The 17,229-nt window shown below is 37.6% G+C and overlaps 1 protein-coding gene across 3 annotated transcripts in view; it reads right to left on the reverse strand.

Moving 5' to 3' along the window:
* Positions 1 to 17,229, reverse strand: part of Boll (boule homolog, RNA binding protein) — an 86,252-nt gene that overhangs the window by 47,805 nt on the left and 21,218 nt on the right. For all 3 annotated transcript variants that reach the window (XM_036173560.1, XM_036173559.1, XM_036173561.1), the window contains exons 6-7: positions 9,627 to 9,754; positions 4,697 to 4,768 (exon numbers count right to left, since the gene is read on the reverse strand). In XM_036173560.1, coding sequence (XP_036029453.1) covers positions 4,697 to 4,768; positions 9,627 to 9,754 — 200 coding nt within the window. The remainder of the gene's footprint in view (positions 1 to 4,696; positions 4,769 to 9,626; positions 9,755 to 17,229) is intronic.

Consider the following 17,229-nt stretch of genomic DNA (forward strand, 5'->3'; position numbering starts at 1 on the left):
CCCAATGCAACAACAATGCCCCTAAAACCAAGAAAACAAAACTACACCCAAAGAGAAAAAAATCACCAATCTGTAACCAGATAAACGTACCTTCCACCCCCAACACGTGTCGGTCCACCACCCCTGACCATGAGGTCTGCTATACCACTGGTTATTCTACCGGAGAAACTGATTTTCCTTCTCCAGCAGGTATAAGTGACAGTTCAGTTGTTAACCTTTATCCTCCTCACTAGGTTTTCATCCATCCATTCATTTTTTTTAAAATAAAAATAACAAAACAGAAACTATCACATTGAAGTTGGGCAGGATAAACCAACAGAAGGAAAAGAGCCCCAGAGTCCGAGACTCATTTAGTTGCACATCCAAGAAGGATTCCCACAAAACCACTAAACTGAAGTAATAATATACACGTAGAGGCCCTGGTGCAACCCGGCAGGCCCTGTGCTTGCTGCTTCAGTCTCTGTGAGTTCATATGAGCTTTGCGCATGTTGATTTAGAGGGCCCTGTTTTCTTGGTGTCCTCCACCCCTCTGGCTCTTACACTTCCTGTCTCTTCTTCTGCAGAATTCCCTGAGCTCTGAGGGGAGAGATTTGATGAAAATATCCCATTTAAGGTTGAGTGTTCCAAGGTCTTTTACTCAAAGAGTAGGTCATTCTTAGGAGGAATTTCAGGGTGTCTACCTTCTTCCATGTGGTATGAGGCAGCATGCAATCTTGACTAATGGGGTCTGCTATAAGTACATGGATGCTCCCCAAATGGCCAAAGAAGTAGCAAATATAGTGCATGGGATGGATCGAACCCAGGGCCTTGCACTTGCTAGGCAGGTGCTCTACCACTGAGCCAAACCCCCAACCCCAGCAGTAGCAGTTTTGTGGTGGGTGAACCTGCCTAAGGGGGAGGAATTCTGACTGTAAAGAAACATGTTAATGCCATCTTCCGCACTAACCTCTTATTGGCAGGAAACGTGTGAAAAAGGAAGACGAGATGGAGGTTTTGGCTCCCCCTTTCTACTGGTGTGACGAGAGGGAGAGGAGATGAGGAGCATAACTACAAGTTAGAGCTCAGTTAAAGAGCCCTTCCTGGGATCCCAAACTGGGAACTGCTGGGAAGAGCCAGTGAACAAGGAGGAAAAGTGCAAAGGAGAAGTAGGAGAAAATACCCCGTGATCAAAGGGTATCCTGCACCTAATCCAGAGGAAGGGAAAATCCATGTTTCAGCACGAGGAAGGGGACTTAGCGGCTCAGTACTTTGGACTATGATGGTCAGTGAGTACATCGGAACCGAGTACACTGTGCAGGAGCACCTCACGGCTTAGCTTGTATGGTTGTGGGACAAGGGCATATGGGCTCAGTCTGAGTGCTGTGGAAGCAGAGACAAAGCCCATAGGAGGAGAGAAATGCACGGCAATCTTGCAGTAGAGCCCATGATTAGGATACGGAATGGCGCATAGAGAGGTAGATGGATGGCATAGTGTACTGCAGACAGGCTGCTTTACACACTTAAAAAATTGTATTTACTTATTGTGTATGGGTGTTTTGCATGCATGTGGGAAATGCTATGAAAAGTAAAGAAAATACCTCTTGTTTAGGGTTTGGGTGGGAAGAAAAAGACGTATCTGCTAGTGGTTACAGTTTGTTTTTTTAAAGGGAGTGGTTAAGTATTCTAAAATCTTGATATACTATATATCAACTCTGTTTAGCATAAATTACTCAATTGCATACTTTTAATGACTGAGCAATATAGTATGCAAATTTTATCTAAATAAATATAATGATTGTCTTATCAAAAATGTTTTACTTTTATTCACTTTTTTTTAAAAGATTTTTTTTAAAGATTTATTTATTTATTATGTATACAGCATGTATGAGTGCAGGCCAGAAAAGGGCACCAGATCTCATTATAGATGGTTGTGAGCCACCATGTGGTTGCTGGGAATTGAACTCAGGACCTCTGGAAGAGCAATCAGTGCTCTTAACCTCTGAGCCATCTCTCCAGCCCTTATTCACTTTTATAAGGTCTTCACTACTGAAGGGGGAAGGGGGAGAGGAAGAGAGAGAGGGAGAAGGATGGAGAGAGGAGAGACAGAGTCAGGGAGGAGGGACCAAGACTATAACCCTACAAATCTATTATCTAAACCAAATCACTGTACAATGCTGACCACTTGGACTTCCAAAGGATGATATCACTGTATTATAGTGATGACTAAGATAATTGAATCTGTTGATATAGGACATTTAAAAACTCAGGGTAAAAATCTCTTAATGTTCTGATAAAATCTTGAAATACAATGATTAATATGTGGCTTTGTTAGAGAAATGAAGGAATTAACTACAATGGAAAACAGTATGACAGAGGTTAATGCCATGGATCATCTGGTATGAAGGACAGGATCTGAGGAAGCCATCAATCTTCACCTTTAATTTTGTAATTAGTGTCAAACATGAAGTCAGACTCAGAGTATAAAATTAAATGATATAGTTTCTAAAATTACATATATGTCTATAATTAACATTTATTGCTATAATTAATAATATTACTATATCAATAATTAATAAAGGAGCTAGACTCAGGATACAAGCAAAATCCAACTTTCTTCTTCCTCACTTCTGATACTTTAAAAGCACTCTGTTGTTTTTCCTTGTCCCTGGGTTTGACAGAGAGCAATTACTGTCTTGGAGTTTGGCAGATTCCAAATACCAGCTGACCCGTATGGAACTTTCCAGATCCTCTGATGATGTTCTTCTTAGGACTTCTGAGGAGGTCACATTCTTTTTATATAGATTCTTAGCTGGGGTCATCCACACGTTTTTTTGGGAAGAGTTTCTTCTGTCAGGTTACAGCTTGTTTTGAGGAAACATGAACCTTTGCTTTAACAGATTCCTACTACAGACTTCTTCCCTGGTACTGCCAACAAGCTCTTTTGGTGTTTCTAAGGAGTTCAAGTCCTAAAGTGCCAACAGACTCAGCAGATTGGTTCTAAGTTCCCCAAGTCATTCTCTGAGGTCCTTACTTGGCTGAAGAGACGTGGATATGCCATAGCACACTAATAAATCTTCATTAGTCTCACATTCCTCTTACATGTGATTTAGGTGGGCAATGAACTAAGAGTTTCTGAAGCAGTTTCACAATACTTTGGCCAGTTATTTTAACTGGTATGGTACCTAATGATCTGTCTTTAGTCTTAGCTGAAATCCTATGATAGCTCAGAAAAAGTCATGCTACAAATATATTTTACATAAATGCTGTTAAGATACTTTGATTTTTCTTAAGTGGAGAAAATATCTTAGCTTGTTAGCATAGTACAATTAAAAATAAGATTAATTAAAAATACAAAAACTAATAGTAGGGGGATGGAGAGATGGCTCAGTGGTTAAGAGCACTTGCTGTTCTAGAGGACTCAGGCTTTGCTTCCAGGACCTACACAGTGGCTCACAGCTGTCTGTAACTGCAGTTCTAGAGCATCTGATTTCCTCTTCTGGCCTCCAAGGGTGGTGCACATAAATTCATGCAAAATCACTCATACACATAGAATAACATAATTAAAAAGTCTAATGGTAAAGGATTATAGAACATTTCATATGGGTGTATTTTAAAAGTTCAAAAAGAAAAAACAGTAACAAAAACCAAAAGCTCTTTCATTACTACAGAAACATTAAAATTTGATTTCATGTGCAAATTTACAGATCACAGGATAACAAAGTTTTTAAAGAAAGGCTAGACTTAAAAAAAAGGAAAGGCTAGAATAAATATTTTAAAATGTGCATGCAGGTCATAAGACCTCTGTTAGAATTATACAACCTTTGAAAGCAAAGGCAATCACAGATGCAACATAAATTAATACAGCTATATTTTAGTAATGCTTTATTTATAAAAATAGGTTGTTACCTGAATTTTGTCTACAAGTCATTGTTTACCCTGCCAAAAGTTGAATGGGACATTATACCATAGTTCTCATCCCTAATTTCCCATGAGAATTAAAAATGAGTGCTGGCTAACTAAAGGAGGCTACTATAATAATATATTATAGTATACGGATTATTTCAAAACATACTGTATTAAATGTAACAGTCACAAATTGAAAGTAATATTAAAAGCACAATTCCTGTACCTGGCTTTGTGAATTAATGCTAAAGATTGTTTTTTTTTGTGGGGCTGGAAATGGAGCCCAGGGCACTATAGATGCTACGAAAGCATTCTACCACTGTGCTACATCCCAGTCTTAAAGGCATTTTAGAATAAAATTTAAACAGGAGAGAACTGAATTCATTACATTTGTGAAAGGAAGCAAATTCATCCTCAAGATCTTAAGACTTAACTACCTTTTCCAAATTAGTCTTTGTATATAAAAGAAAGAAATGAAATTTACCTGAAAAGGACTTAAAAGTATTGGACCTTTAAAAAAAGGTCCTTAGGATCAAACCTTGCCCCTCCTACATGCTAAGCAACCTTGAGAGTGTATGTGCATGTGTGTTGTCTGTGTGCACACATGTGGAGGCTACAGGCTGACTTGCTCTCCTTATTCTTTGAGACTAATGGTCAGACTGGCTAGCAAGTGAGCTCAAAGATCTGTTGTCTCTGTCCCTGTGACACTGGGTGACAGTCACATGCTTAGGTCTTGAGCAGCAGGAGGTTTTTCCCATTGAGCCATCTGCCCTAGGTCCCTTAGCCCAGAGGTTCTAAGGAATGCAGTGCCTACCTGGTAGTGATATGCAGGCTGTTGATAAACCGGCTGAGCTACCATCACAGGAGAACTAGATATGGATCGTGACTGTGGGATAAAACAAAGTTTACTTTAGGAAAAATTCTTTACATTACAGTAAATTTTACCTTGAATTATTACCTAAGATCAGTTAACTTTCGGTTATTGATTAAAATGTTATTTTTTCTTCCTCTTATGGTATTATTACCAACTTTATTTAAATCCACTTACTAAAATAATCAATTTTCCTATGTGGCTTCATTTCCATAGTAAAAACACCAGTAAAGTTTAAGTCTGAAACTTAATACCCCTAAAGGTTATGAAAATAGAGGTCTATGAGAACATTTAGAAAAAAAAAAAATGGCACCTGAATGAAGGGTCACAGCCTATTTCCACTGCAGAAACCAGAAGTAAGTTGTATTTACAATAGCAGTTAACATCAAATGGATAATCATATGTTGATTTTCCCATTTCTAAGAACCAATATTCTTTAATATTTAATTTAATTAAAATATTGTTAATGAAATACAGTGAAATCATGTTTAAGTAATTTAATATTTAAATGAGTTTATCTAAAAATTGTGGTAAGTCTGTATTTGAGGAAAATAAAGTATCTTTTGATTATTCAAAATGACAAAGTAAGTTCCCAAAGAGATTACTTAAGACCAGGTAATTAATAAAAAAGGTAAGTTATATTTCAATACAGGCAAAATAAACTGATGATAGTGATTAAAATTTAATTTCCAATTTGGGATGTAGTATAATATTATTTTGTTTAAATGCCCACAACTCCAAAGTCAAGAAAAATATCATGGTTTTATACAATTCAGATTTGATATGCTAACAAAATTATAGCATAGATAAGGCTACAAAGTAATAGTGTATTTTACTGTTAATTAATATGTTAAAGGGAAAAAAAACCCTGACCATTTCAGAAGATAGAGAAATGCATTTAAACAACTGCCTTTTTTTTTTTTTTTTTTTTTTGGGTTTTTTTGAGACAGGGTTTCTCTGTGTAGCTTTGTGCCTTTTCCTGGAACTCACTTGGTAGCCCAGGCTGGCCTCGAACTCACAGAGATCCGCCTGACTCTGCCTCCCGATTGCTGGGATTAAAGGCGTGCACCACCACCGCCCGGCCAAACAATTGTTTTTTTATGATGAAAATTATTAGAAAACAGAACAGAATAGCATAGGAGAATACTTTCAACCACCATAATGATTTTGCCTCATAAGAACATTTGGCTACGTTAGGAGACAAGCTTGACTGCCATAATTATGGCAGAGACACTTTTAGTCATTTTACAATGCCCTGAACAGAATTCTATGACAATAAAATATTTGGTCCCAAGTAGAAACCTTTGACTGCCAAGATTTCAAAACTGTTTAAAAGTGTCTTCTCAAAGTGAGTGCTGGGGCCATTGAGGAAAGACCACAACTTAGAGCTGATCCTTAACGGGATGGGCTAGTGACTGAGTATGATGGATGTGACAGTCTGCTGCAGTGTTGGGGCAGTGGTTTTAGGAGAGGTATGGACGTAGGCTCTTTGGGCCATCTGGTGGAGATTACAGAGTACCAGATGTAAACAAGGGATCTACAAAAGTAGGTCAAGTTCACCACACTAATTCTAAATTCACAAAATAATATCATAGGAAAAAAACTGCAACATGCCTGGACTTGTGAACTGTGCTTTTTTTGTTTGTTTGTTTGATTTTTGGAAAGAGGGTTTCTCTGTGTTGCCCTGGCTGTCCTGGAACTTGCTCTGAGACTCAAACTCACAGAGATCCACCTGCCTCTGCTTATAAATACTGGGATTCACAAGTACTGGATTTAAAGGCATGTTCCCCCTCCCCTGGTGTGAACTGTACTTTAAAAGGTGTCAAGAAGAATTTACACTTGAGGACCTAAAGAAGAATTAACCCTAAATAGTATTTTCACATATAATACAGATTCTAATTTGATGTTCAGCTTGTCACATTAAGAAGAGAATTTGGAAGCTGAAGATGAGTAAGTGATGAAAGTAGACTCTCTTTTGATTTTTTCCTGCTAGAACTCCTGGGCACTTCAGTTACCAAGGTTGCCATCATAACCAGGACTATCATAACTACAACTATCAGAATTGACTGTTTACATTGCTTTTGACTTAACAGTGAGAATAAATATAAATTTCATATGAGGTTGATATTACATAAAACATTAAGATTTGTGGTAGCTTTTCAGTGGGTTAGATATCAAACCCACATATTTTAGCAGTCACTTTGATTTATATAGTGTGTGTGTGGGGGGGTGTGTGTGTGTGTGTGCATTTGGCTGTGGAGACCAGAGGTTGGTGTTGGGAATCTCCTTTGACTGTTCTCCACTTTATTGAGGCAGGGTCTCTTGATGAACCAAAAGCTTGGTGATTCCAGCTTCTATGTACATTATGAAAGCTGGTACTAACACATTCAGGGCCAAGTACTTTATTTACTAAGCCATCTCCTCAGTCCACAAATTCACCTGAAAAAGATTTACTTTTACTATCTTAGTTATGAGTATAGAAGTGTGCTTGTGTGTACAGATGAGTGTTAAGTACCTGCAGAATTCAGAAAAAGGTGTTGGATCTCCTGAAAATGGAGTGACAGGAAGTTGTGAGCCATCCAACATAGGTGCTGAGAACCAAACTCAGCTCCCCTGCAGAAGCAGTTCCTGCTCTTAACTGCTGAACCATACCCCCTGCCCCATTTCACTTTTAAATGAACAATGTATAGTATAAGGGGACCACACTGTCAGAACTGAGCCTATTTTAAAACTAGTATAATAATTCTCATCATACTATTCAACATACTTGCTTTATAAAATAAGTAACAACAATTAAGTTGTTTTAACTCTTGCATATCAGGAGAGCTAGTCTTTACTTACAGTTGTGTACTAAGTAAATTCTATTTACTGGATGGATGTTAATAAAAACTATATGAGCCTAAATGAGTTGTAAAGCTCTAGACCATAAGCTCATGGACTTGCAAAACACTCATCTTCTCTACGTCATGCAAATATTCTTAGGTATGCAACAGCCCTCTGTACCCTGTGTAGTATTGTACCTTTTGTTTGATGTTGCTGATGAAATGAAAAAATAATTCCTTAAAATCAATGATTAACATGTAGAAAAAAATGAAAAAAAAAGAGTATCTTAAGCTACCTAAATGCATGCATATCTCACTATAAAGTCCAACAGTGATCCCTCAATTTCTTTCTTTTCCCCCAAACAAGACTATATTATAGTGACGTCATGCCAATATTGTATCAGAGACACTGCCACTACAATAATAAATCAAGTGAAAAAAAAAACCCAGAAAGAAATCAAGGTATACTGAATCATAAATGAAAATTTGACAGAATTAGCGACACAATATTGACATACCAAATCAAAGACATTAATTACTAGCCAACTGTCATAAACTATTAGGAAATATTTTTTTTTGAAAAAGGATATCTTTCACAAGTGTAACAGTAACTACATAGTAGTAAGAATCAAGTAAACAAAATATGTGTCCACTTTTTCTTATCAAAAAGTACAAAGTTTTGATGGGTGAAAATTAGCCTAACCTACCAATGCACGCCCTCTTTAGCTCCAACCCTCTCTGTCCATATCCGACAGAGCTTCCAAAAGAGTTCCTTCACATGCTCGATCCCGCTGCAAATCTATAAACATGAAATCTCAAACTAGTTTCTTCCCTCTAAAGCCCAACAGTCCTGTAGAAATGTTGCCAATGACATTACCTAGATGAGCTACAGGGCAGACAATTTAAAAGAACAATGATAAATTCCATCAAGGAATTCAAGTTTAAAGAAAAGACAAAGAAACAGCTCAGTGAAATTAAGGAGAAAGAACTTAAGGAGAATAAACCTGAGTGATGGCCAAGAAAACACAAACATAAGGCCAACAGAAACAAGACAGTCCAAGACTTCAAAATGGAATCCAATAAATAGACCAGTGAAGAGGATTCAAGCTGAATGAAGATGGAATTGAAAAACCCAATAATAACCCAACTAGAAAACCCCAAAGGAAAGCCTTTCAAGCAGAATGAATCAAGCAGAAGATAGACTATCAGGACTCAAAGATAAAGTAGATGATCTATACAAAAAAAGGAATATAAAAATAATCAAAGAAATACAGGAAAGGAACACACAGGAAATTTGGGACACCACAAAATGGCCATACCTTAGAAATACAGGCATAGATGAGTGAAAGGAATCCTAAGTCAGTGGCATAAGCAGATCTTCAACAAGATCACAGAAGAAACTTATATACAAGAAGCCCACAAAACACCAAACAGACAAGAGCAGGAAGGAAAATTCCATGGCCCATCATAGTTCGAGCAGTGCTAGAGCGGTGCACTCCAACCTACCAAGTCACCTCTTTAACCCCAAAGACCTTTTTATTTTATTTTTCAAGACAAGGTCTCTCCACGTAGCCAAGACTAGTCAATTTTAAGAGCTGTCACACACTGGAAAAATTGGAGCTTGAATAAAGCATAAAAAGTATACTTTTCTTTTCTTTTTGAGCTGAGGATCGAACCCAGGGCCTTGTGCTTGCTAGGCAAGCGTTCTACCACTGAGCTAAATCCCCGACCCTACTTCTTTTCTTTTTGAAAGCTACAAGTCAACATGTAATAAAAGACACATCTATTTTATCAATGTGGAACTCTGATTCTATGATATATTCTAAGCTAGTGTTAAGAGGACCACAAACATTTTATAGTGATATATGGGCATGACCAATGAGTAAGACTACAAGTCTTCAGATCATGAAGCCCTTTTTGACTGAATGTATTTGCATTCTATATTTTCTTAGTAAAACTCCCCTTCTCGCATTTTCCTTTTCTTAAGAAGGCATATCTTACTCACTGTACATGTGGCCATAATGCTTTCTTCTAAAATGAAAGTTACTTACAGGCCAAGATGGTGGGACAGAAGTTACTTCTGGAGTATGGAAATAAGCAACGCCATTATGGTAAGTGTAAGGATATCCAGTTGAAGTGGTTAGATACATTGTTCCAGCAGCAGGCATTATACTGGAACCTAAAACAAAGAATAAATAAAAAATGAAAGTGTTTAATTTTATAAATATGGAATTTATGAATATATTTCAGAAAAATATTTTAAGATTTCTACATAGCTACAGTAAAAAGTATATAAAATTCTATGTATTACACTATCTTTGAACAATCCATTTTTAGACTTACTACCTCAGAGCTTTTACTAGATTATTAGGGATTAAGGAATAAACAAGGTAAATAAATATTAAAATCCTCCAATTCAGATTCTAGTATCAGTTTAATGAAACAATTTAATTTTTAGTTAACTAAGTTATTATTTTTATAAGTACAAATTATATTGAGAACTTGAAAACTACAGACCCTATAGTAAAGTTCCTAAGATCTTGACTGGACCTATATAAAAGTTCAAAGATGATGGAGACAGTGAAGGTGGAGAAGATTCTAGTTTCCTAAAGGCACTTGGATCCATTTTACTAATTCTTTGGGTTTAATATCAGCAGCATTGTTTCATGTTATGACTCTCACTAAGCTATCTTGTTAGTCCTATTTTAGTGGGTTTTAAAATTTAAAAACCATCTTCCTTCCTCTCCTTCAGTTGTCATATTGTGCTAGCTGAGTCTGCAATTACTATATTGGACTAGGTATGGAAAAGCGGACATCCTTTTGAGTTTCTCTGTTTAGGCTGATGTTGGGCTGTGGGCTTGCTATATATTACCTCTGTTATGTTGAGGTATGTCCCTTGTATCCTGAGTCTCTTCAGAATTTTTATCATGAAGGAATGTTGAATTTTGTCAAAGGCCTTTTCTGCACCTAATGAGATGATCATGTGGTTTTTGTCTTTCAGTCTATTAATATGGTGGATTACATTTATTGATTCATATATGTTGAACCATCCCTGTATCTCTGGGAGGAAGACTACTTTATCACGGTGGATAACCTTTTTGATGTGTTCTTGAATTCAGTTTGCGAGTATTTGATCGAGATTTTTTTGTATCTATGTTCATAACAGATATTGGTCTGTAATCTTTTTTTTTTTTTTTTTTTGGTTGGGTCTCTGTGTGGTTTAGGTATCAGGGCAATTGCGGCCTTGGAAAAGGATCAGGAAATGTTCCTTCACTTTCTACTTTGTGGAATAATTTAAGGAGTAATGGTATTAGTTATTCTTTGTCGGTCTGATAAAATTATATTCTGCATCCATCTGGCCCTGGCCTTGTCTTTTTTTGGATGGGAGATTTTTAAATTACTGCTTTGATTTTACTAGGGATTATCAGTCTGTTTAAACTTTTTATTTCATCTTGATTTAATTTTGGTGGCTAAATAAATTCATCATATAAAATCATGGACATTTATCATGAGTATATAGAGTTAAAATTTTAGATACAATTCAAGAGGTTTTTAAGTTTATCTGTTAAGTAAATAAAAACATTTTTAATGCATATTATAAAATGACATTGAGAAAGGAATGGTATAAAGAAAAAAATTGAAAAACTAGACATGACATGTTCTCCATCTTTTAGAAATTTGGTTCTGATATATGAGATAGTCATTACATAATTACACAATTAATTAGTTAAATCATTTTTTGATATTAAAATTTTTTTGGGGGTTTTTTGAAACAGGGTTTCTTCGTGTAGTTTTGGTACCTTTCCTAGATCTTCCTCTGTAGACCACGCTGGCCTAGAATTCACAGAGATCTGCCTGGCTCTGCCTCCAGAGTCCTGGGATTAAAGGTGTGTGCCACTGCCGCCTGGCTGATATTTGCAATTTTAAAACTATGTATACATCCCCGTGCGGGTACCTGTGTGTATACATCCCTGTGTGGGTACCTGTGTGTCCATCCCCGTGCTGGTACCTGTGTGTGTACATCCCCGTGCGGGTACCTGCGTGTATATGCATCCCTGTGTTGGTACCTGTATGTGTACATCCCTGTGTGGGTACCTGTGTGTGTACATATCCCTGTGTGTGTACATCCCTGTGTGGGTACCTGTGTGTATACATCCCTGTGTGGGTACCTGTGTGTGTACATCCCTGTGTGGGTACCTGTGTGTATACATCCCTGTGTGGGTACCTGTGTGTATACATCCCTGTGGGGGTACCTGTGTATATACATCCCTGTGCGGGTACCTGTGTGTATACATCCCTGTGCGGGTACCTGTGTATATACATCCCTGTGCGGGGTACCTGTGTGTGTACATCCCTGTGTGGGAACCTGTATGTATACATGCCTGTGTGGGAACCTGTGTGTGGGTGTGTGCACCAGTGCAGTGTCTATGAAGGCTGGAGGCACCGGGTCTTTCTGGATCTGGAGTTCCAGTCATCTGATGTGGGTGCTGAGAACCAAACTTGTGTCCTCAGAGCTGTGTGCTCAACTACAGAGCCGTCTCTCTAGGGCTCTTCATAAAAGTTTTGACAAATATATGAAAACCCAGAATAGAGCAGAACATTAGGTAGTATAGGGCACTACACTGAATGTTTACATTACTTTACATGCAAATATGTAAACTTAATCTTCCTTTTCGATCTGTGGGGCATCTGTGAAGAATGATATATAAACTGGGCTTCAAAGATAGAATGAGGTGTCAAAAAGAGCACTCGAGGTAAAGAAAACAGTGGTGTGCATATCATAGTCTTGAGAAGTATGCCATGGTCTGGCTTCGAGAAGGCTTTTGGCACTGGCCCAAAAAGAAATGAGAAAAATAGTTAAAAATAGCTGAAGATAAACTGATGTAAGCTGACATGTGCTTTTTAAATATTGCTTTGGTTGTACTATGGATGATTAAGCAGCAGCAGGCTGCATACAGAAGGACCATTAGGAGAGTGTCCCAGCAATGAAGGCAAGTGGACTGGATTGTTGAGAACATAAGGCTGCTAATGAAATAAAAAATGACATATTTGAGAAAAAACTAAGATGTGAAGCTCTTATAATTGTGGGAATAAATTTTAGTATTTATTTTTATTTGTAGAGAAAATAAAAATAGCTTTGGAGTCTAGAAGTCTTGGAATGAAGGCTAATGCTACAATTTGGCAAGATAATCGTATACTTCTCACATTAGAGTATGGGCTGTTATACCAAGAGACAAGGTATAGGCTGAACATGGTGATATTCTCACAGAGGCAGTTTAATTCAAACAATTGTTATTTTTGGAAAAAGTTTATCTTCATATAAGCAAACAATTAATACTAAGAAACAGAATGCAATTTATCCATGGAGATTTAACATAAACTAAAATTTCTAAGAAAATATGGAATTCCAGTGTACAATAGATAGATCCACAAATGGCCAAGATCATCTCCCCTCTATTATTAAGAGTATTTTTGGTTGTGAGCCTAGCCTTTAATGGCTGAGCCATCTCTCTAGCCTGCTCTTCCAGGGGTCCTGAGTTCAATCCCCAGCAACCACATGGTGGCTCACAGCCATCTGTAATGAGATCTGGTGCCCTCTACTGTATACATAATAAATAAATAAATCTTAAAAAAAAAAAGATTTCTATTTTGGGCGGTGGTGGTGCACACCTCTAATCCCAGCGCTCAGGAGAGAGCCAGTCTGTGAGTTCGAGGCCAGCCAGGTCTACACAGTGAGATCCAGGACAGGCTCCAAAACTACACAGAGAAACCCTGTCTTGAAAAACCAAAACAAACAAACAAACAAACAAACAAACAAACAAAAAGAGTATTTCAGCAGAAATGTCAAATGGTATTTTCATTATTTAGGTCTTGTTTAGTAGACCACATTTCTGAGATTTCATAGATGCAGCAAAATGATTTTAAAATGACTTTCCCTTTCTAAGGTAGATATGTGTGTTATAAAAAAGAGCTAACATTTCTCAAGAAGCTATTTCATGAAACAAATGAAAACTGTAACATTGGCTCTTTTGTTCATTAATTCTGAATAAATAAATAAACTATTTGTAAATTTGAAAGCAATTAGTAGACAATGGACCAAGTAACGGTTGATACATTTATTACAGCTAAACTCTTACAATAAACGATATTCTGAAAAATTTCAAAATCCTGCTATATTTAGTACAATCACCTCTCTGTCTCTGTATGTGTGTGTCTGAATACTTATAAACTTGCATGTAGAGGCCAAAGTTTGATGTCAAGTATCTTCTTCAATCATTTTCCATTTTTTTTAGTGATAGAATCTTTCACAAACATGGAGCTCACTGATTCAACTAGACTGCTGGCAAGCAAGCCCCGGATCTTCTGGTATCTGTCTCCCCAGCTCTGGGATTACAGGCACATGTTGTGCTTTGCTTTTTTACATGGTTTAGAAGGGATCCAATTCAAGTCTTTATTCTTGTGGCAAGCACTTTACTGACTAAGACATCTTTGCATAAGTTAATAAATGCTGAGTCAAAGATAAAATATTTGTTAACTGCTGTCAACAGAACACTTCAAATTAACACAATCTATAAATCTGTTGACAGTGATAAAATAACAGCCTAATGTTTCATCATCCCAGTAGATATATAATGTGGCTAAGGAAAAATACAATCAGTAACAATTTTTTTTGTAAAAGTTTTCTTTAATAAACTACAGAAGTGCTTAATATAAAAAGTTGAGCTGGCCGGCAGTGGCACACGCCTTTAATCCCAGCACTCAGGAGGCAGAGGCAGGTGGATCTCTGTGAGTTCGAGGCCAGCCTGGGCTACAGAGTGAGATCCAGGACAGGCTCCAAAGCTACCCAGAGAAACCCTGTCTTGAAAAACCAAAAAAAAAAAAAAAAAAAAAAAAAAAAAGGTTGAAAGTAGGGAAAAAAGAGTCAAAGGATTACAAGATTTGAGGAAGGCGTGCATAAAAGTTAGTTATCTAATCCCAAAGATTTAGTGATTGTTTTCTCTGATAATTAGGACCTATGAGGTTTGATTAAAGAACTTATCATGCAGTTATTTTTTTGTTATTAGTTATGTATTTTTGCTTTCCATACTTTGGTTAATTTAAAATACTTCTATAATCATGAATACTTTCAATTGAAATTCTAAATTTCTTTAGCTCTTTTAAGTGATATTTTCATTATAATTGTTTCCTTTGAATTTATGTCCAAGGGTGAAATATCTGTGTCTATATTGCTGTTCTATTTACAACAGCAAGGAAAGGGAATCTGCCTAGAAGTCCATCAACAGATGAATGGATAATGGAAATGTGGTACATGTACATAGAAGAATTTTATTCAGCAGTAAAAAAACGCAATTATGAAAATTTCAGGAAAAGGAATGAATCTGGAATGTACTATTCTAAGTTAGATAAACCAGACTCAGAAAGATAAATAATGGTATCCTCTCTCTTATGCTTAGCCCAGGTCTAAATGTTTAGATGTGTGTCTGTGTGAAGGTCCATATAAACAGAAAGAGGCCTGTGAGAGGGGAAAATGAGGTGGTGAGGGTTGAGGAACAGGAACCCACGACATGACAATAAATAGGTAAAAAGCTACTTGGAGTGGAAGGACGGATGGAGGGCAGGGAGATGTGGGACAAACAGGCTTCAGAGGAGGATCAACGAAACAAGGTATGTTTGAAAATGCTACCATAGACAGCAGTGGTTCTCAACCTTCCTAAGGCTTGACCCTTTAAGACAGCTCTTCGTATTGTGCTGACTCCACCATACGATTATTTTCACTGCTACTTCATAACTGTAATTTTCCTACTGTTATGAAGTGTAATGCAAATATCTGCTATGCAGAATATTGGAGACCCATGAAAGCGTCATTCAGCCCCCCAATGGGGTTGCAACACACAGGTTGAGAACCACTGACATGGACGGTTAATATCTAAAATATACAAATAACAATCATAACAAAACCAGACATCAAGAAAACACCCAACTAAAAAATGGGGTACAGAACTAAAAAGAATTCTCAGTAGAGAATCTCAAATGGGCTGAGAAATACTTAAAAGAAACGTTTAACATCCTTAGCCATTAGAAAAATACAAATCACAAGCCGGGTGGTGGTGGCGCACGCCTTTAATCCTGGCACTTGGAAGGCAGAGGCAGGCAGATCTTTGTGAGTTCGAGGCCAGCCTGGGCTACAGAGTGAGTTCTAGGAAAGGCACAAAGCTACACAGAGAAACCCTGTCTTGGAAAAAAAAAAAAAGAAAAAAAAGTCAGAACTACTTTGAGATTTTGTTTTGTAGCCATCAGAATGGCTAAGATAAATAAACGACAGCTCATGCTGTGAGAACTGTGAAGTAAGGGGAACAGTCTTCCATTGCAAGTGGGAATGTAAAGTTGGCACAAGAAATCAGTGTGGTGTGTAGCAGGAATCTTAACAGGTCTTATTAATAAAACAAACCTTGGGCCAGTTTATTGGGTGAATGCTGGAAGATCAGAGAAGCAGAACAAGCCACAGCTACCTCACCTCGCCAGTTCCTCCTCAGTTTCCTCAGACTGGAAGCCTGAGTCCTCATACAAATCAATCTCAGCTGAACTGTGCTACTCCAATGCCTAAAAGCTTAACAAGCCAGATGCTTCTAGTTTCTGATCTTCACACCTTATATATCTTTCTCTTTCTGCCATCACTCCCTGGGATTAAAAGCTTACTTCTTGGGATTAAAGGCGTGTGTGTCTCCATGCCTGGCTGTTTCCAATGTGGCTTTGAACTCACAGAGATCCAGAGGGATTTCTGCCTCCTGAGTGCTAGGATTGAAGGTGTGTGCTACCACTGCCTATCCTCTATCTTTTTTTTTTTTTTTTCTTTTTTAATATTGTGGCTGTTCTGTCTCTGACCCCAGGTAAGTTTACTAGAGTGCACAATATTACGGGGAACACAGTACCACCACAGTGGTGATTCCTCAGACAGCTGGGAATAGATCTATCTCAAGATCCAGCTGTACCACTCTTGGGCATACACCCAAAGGACTCTACCTCCTACTACAGAGACGCTTGCTCAACTACGTTCATAGCAGCTTTATTTGTTAAAGCCAGAACCTGCAAACAGCCTAGTTGTCTACCAACGGATGAATAGATAAAGAAAATGTGGCACGAGTTGGGGACTTAGGTCAGTGGTAGAGCGCTTGCCTAGCAAGCACAAGGCCCTGGGTTCGCTCCTCAGCTCCGGAAAATTAAAAAAAAGAAAGAAAATGTGGCACATTTATACAATGGAATATTATCCAGCTGTTAAAAAAGTCATGAAATTTGCAGGTAAATGGCTGAAGCTAGAAAAAAAATCATCCTGAGTGAGCTAAGTGAGGTAGCCCAAACCCCAAAGGACATAGCATGTATTCTCTTGCATGCAGATGTTAGCGTTTAAGACTTTAAATAGACATGTTACAATCTGTATAATCATGGAGCATTGGTTTACAGTAAGGGACGAGGTGGGAAGAGAAGGATTCTCTAAGAATACAGAATATATAGTGATGGAGAGATGGGGTGTGGGGAGAGACTGAAATGGGAAGATTGGAGTCAGAAAGATAAAATGGAGAGGGACAAGTAACACTAAGGACCATTTGAGGAGTCATATAGAGATCTACTACCGCAGAAGTTTCTTAAAATATATAC

The sequence above is a fragment of the Onychomys torridus genome, chromosome 23, assembly GCF_903995425.1.
Source record: "Onychomys torridus chromosome 23, mOncTor1.1, whole genome shotgun sequence".
NCBI lineage: Eukaryota > Metazoa > Chordata > Mammalia > Rodentia > Cricetidae > Onychomys > Onychomys torridus.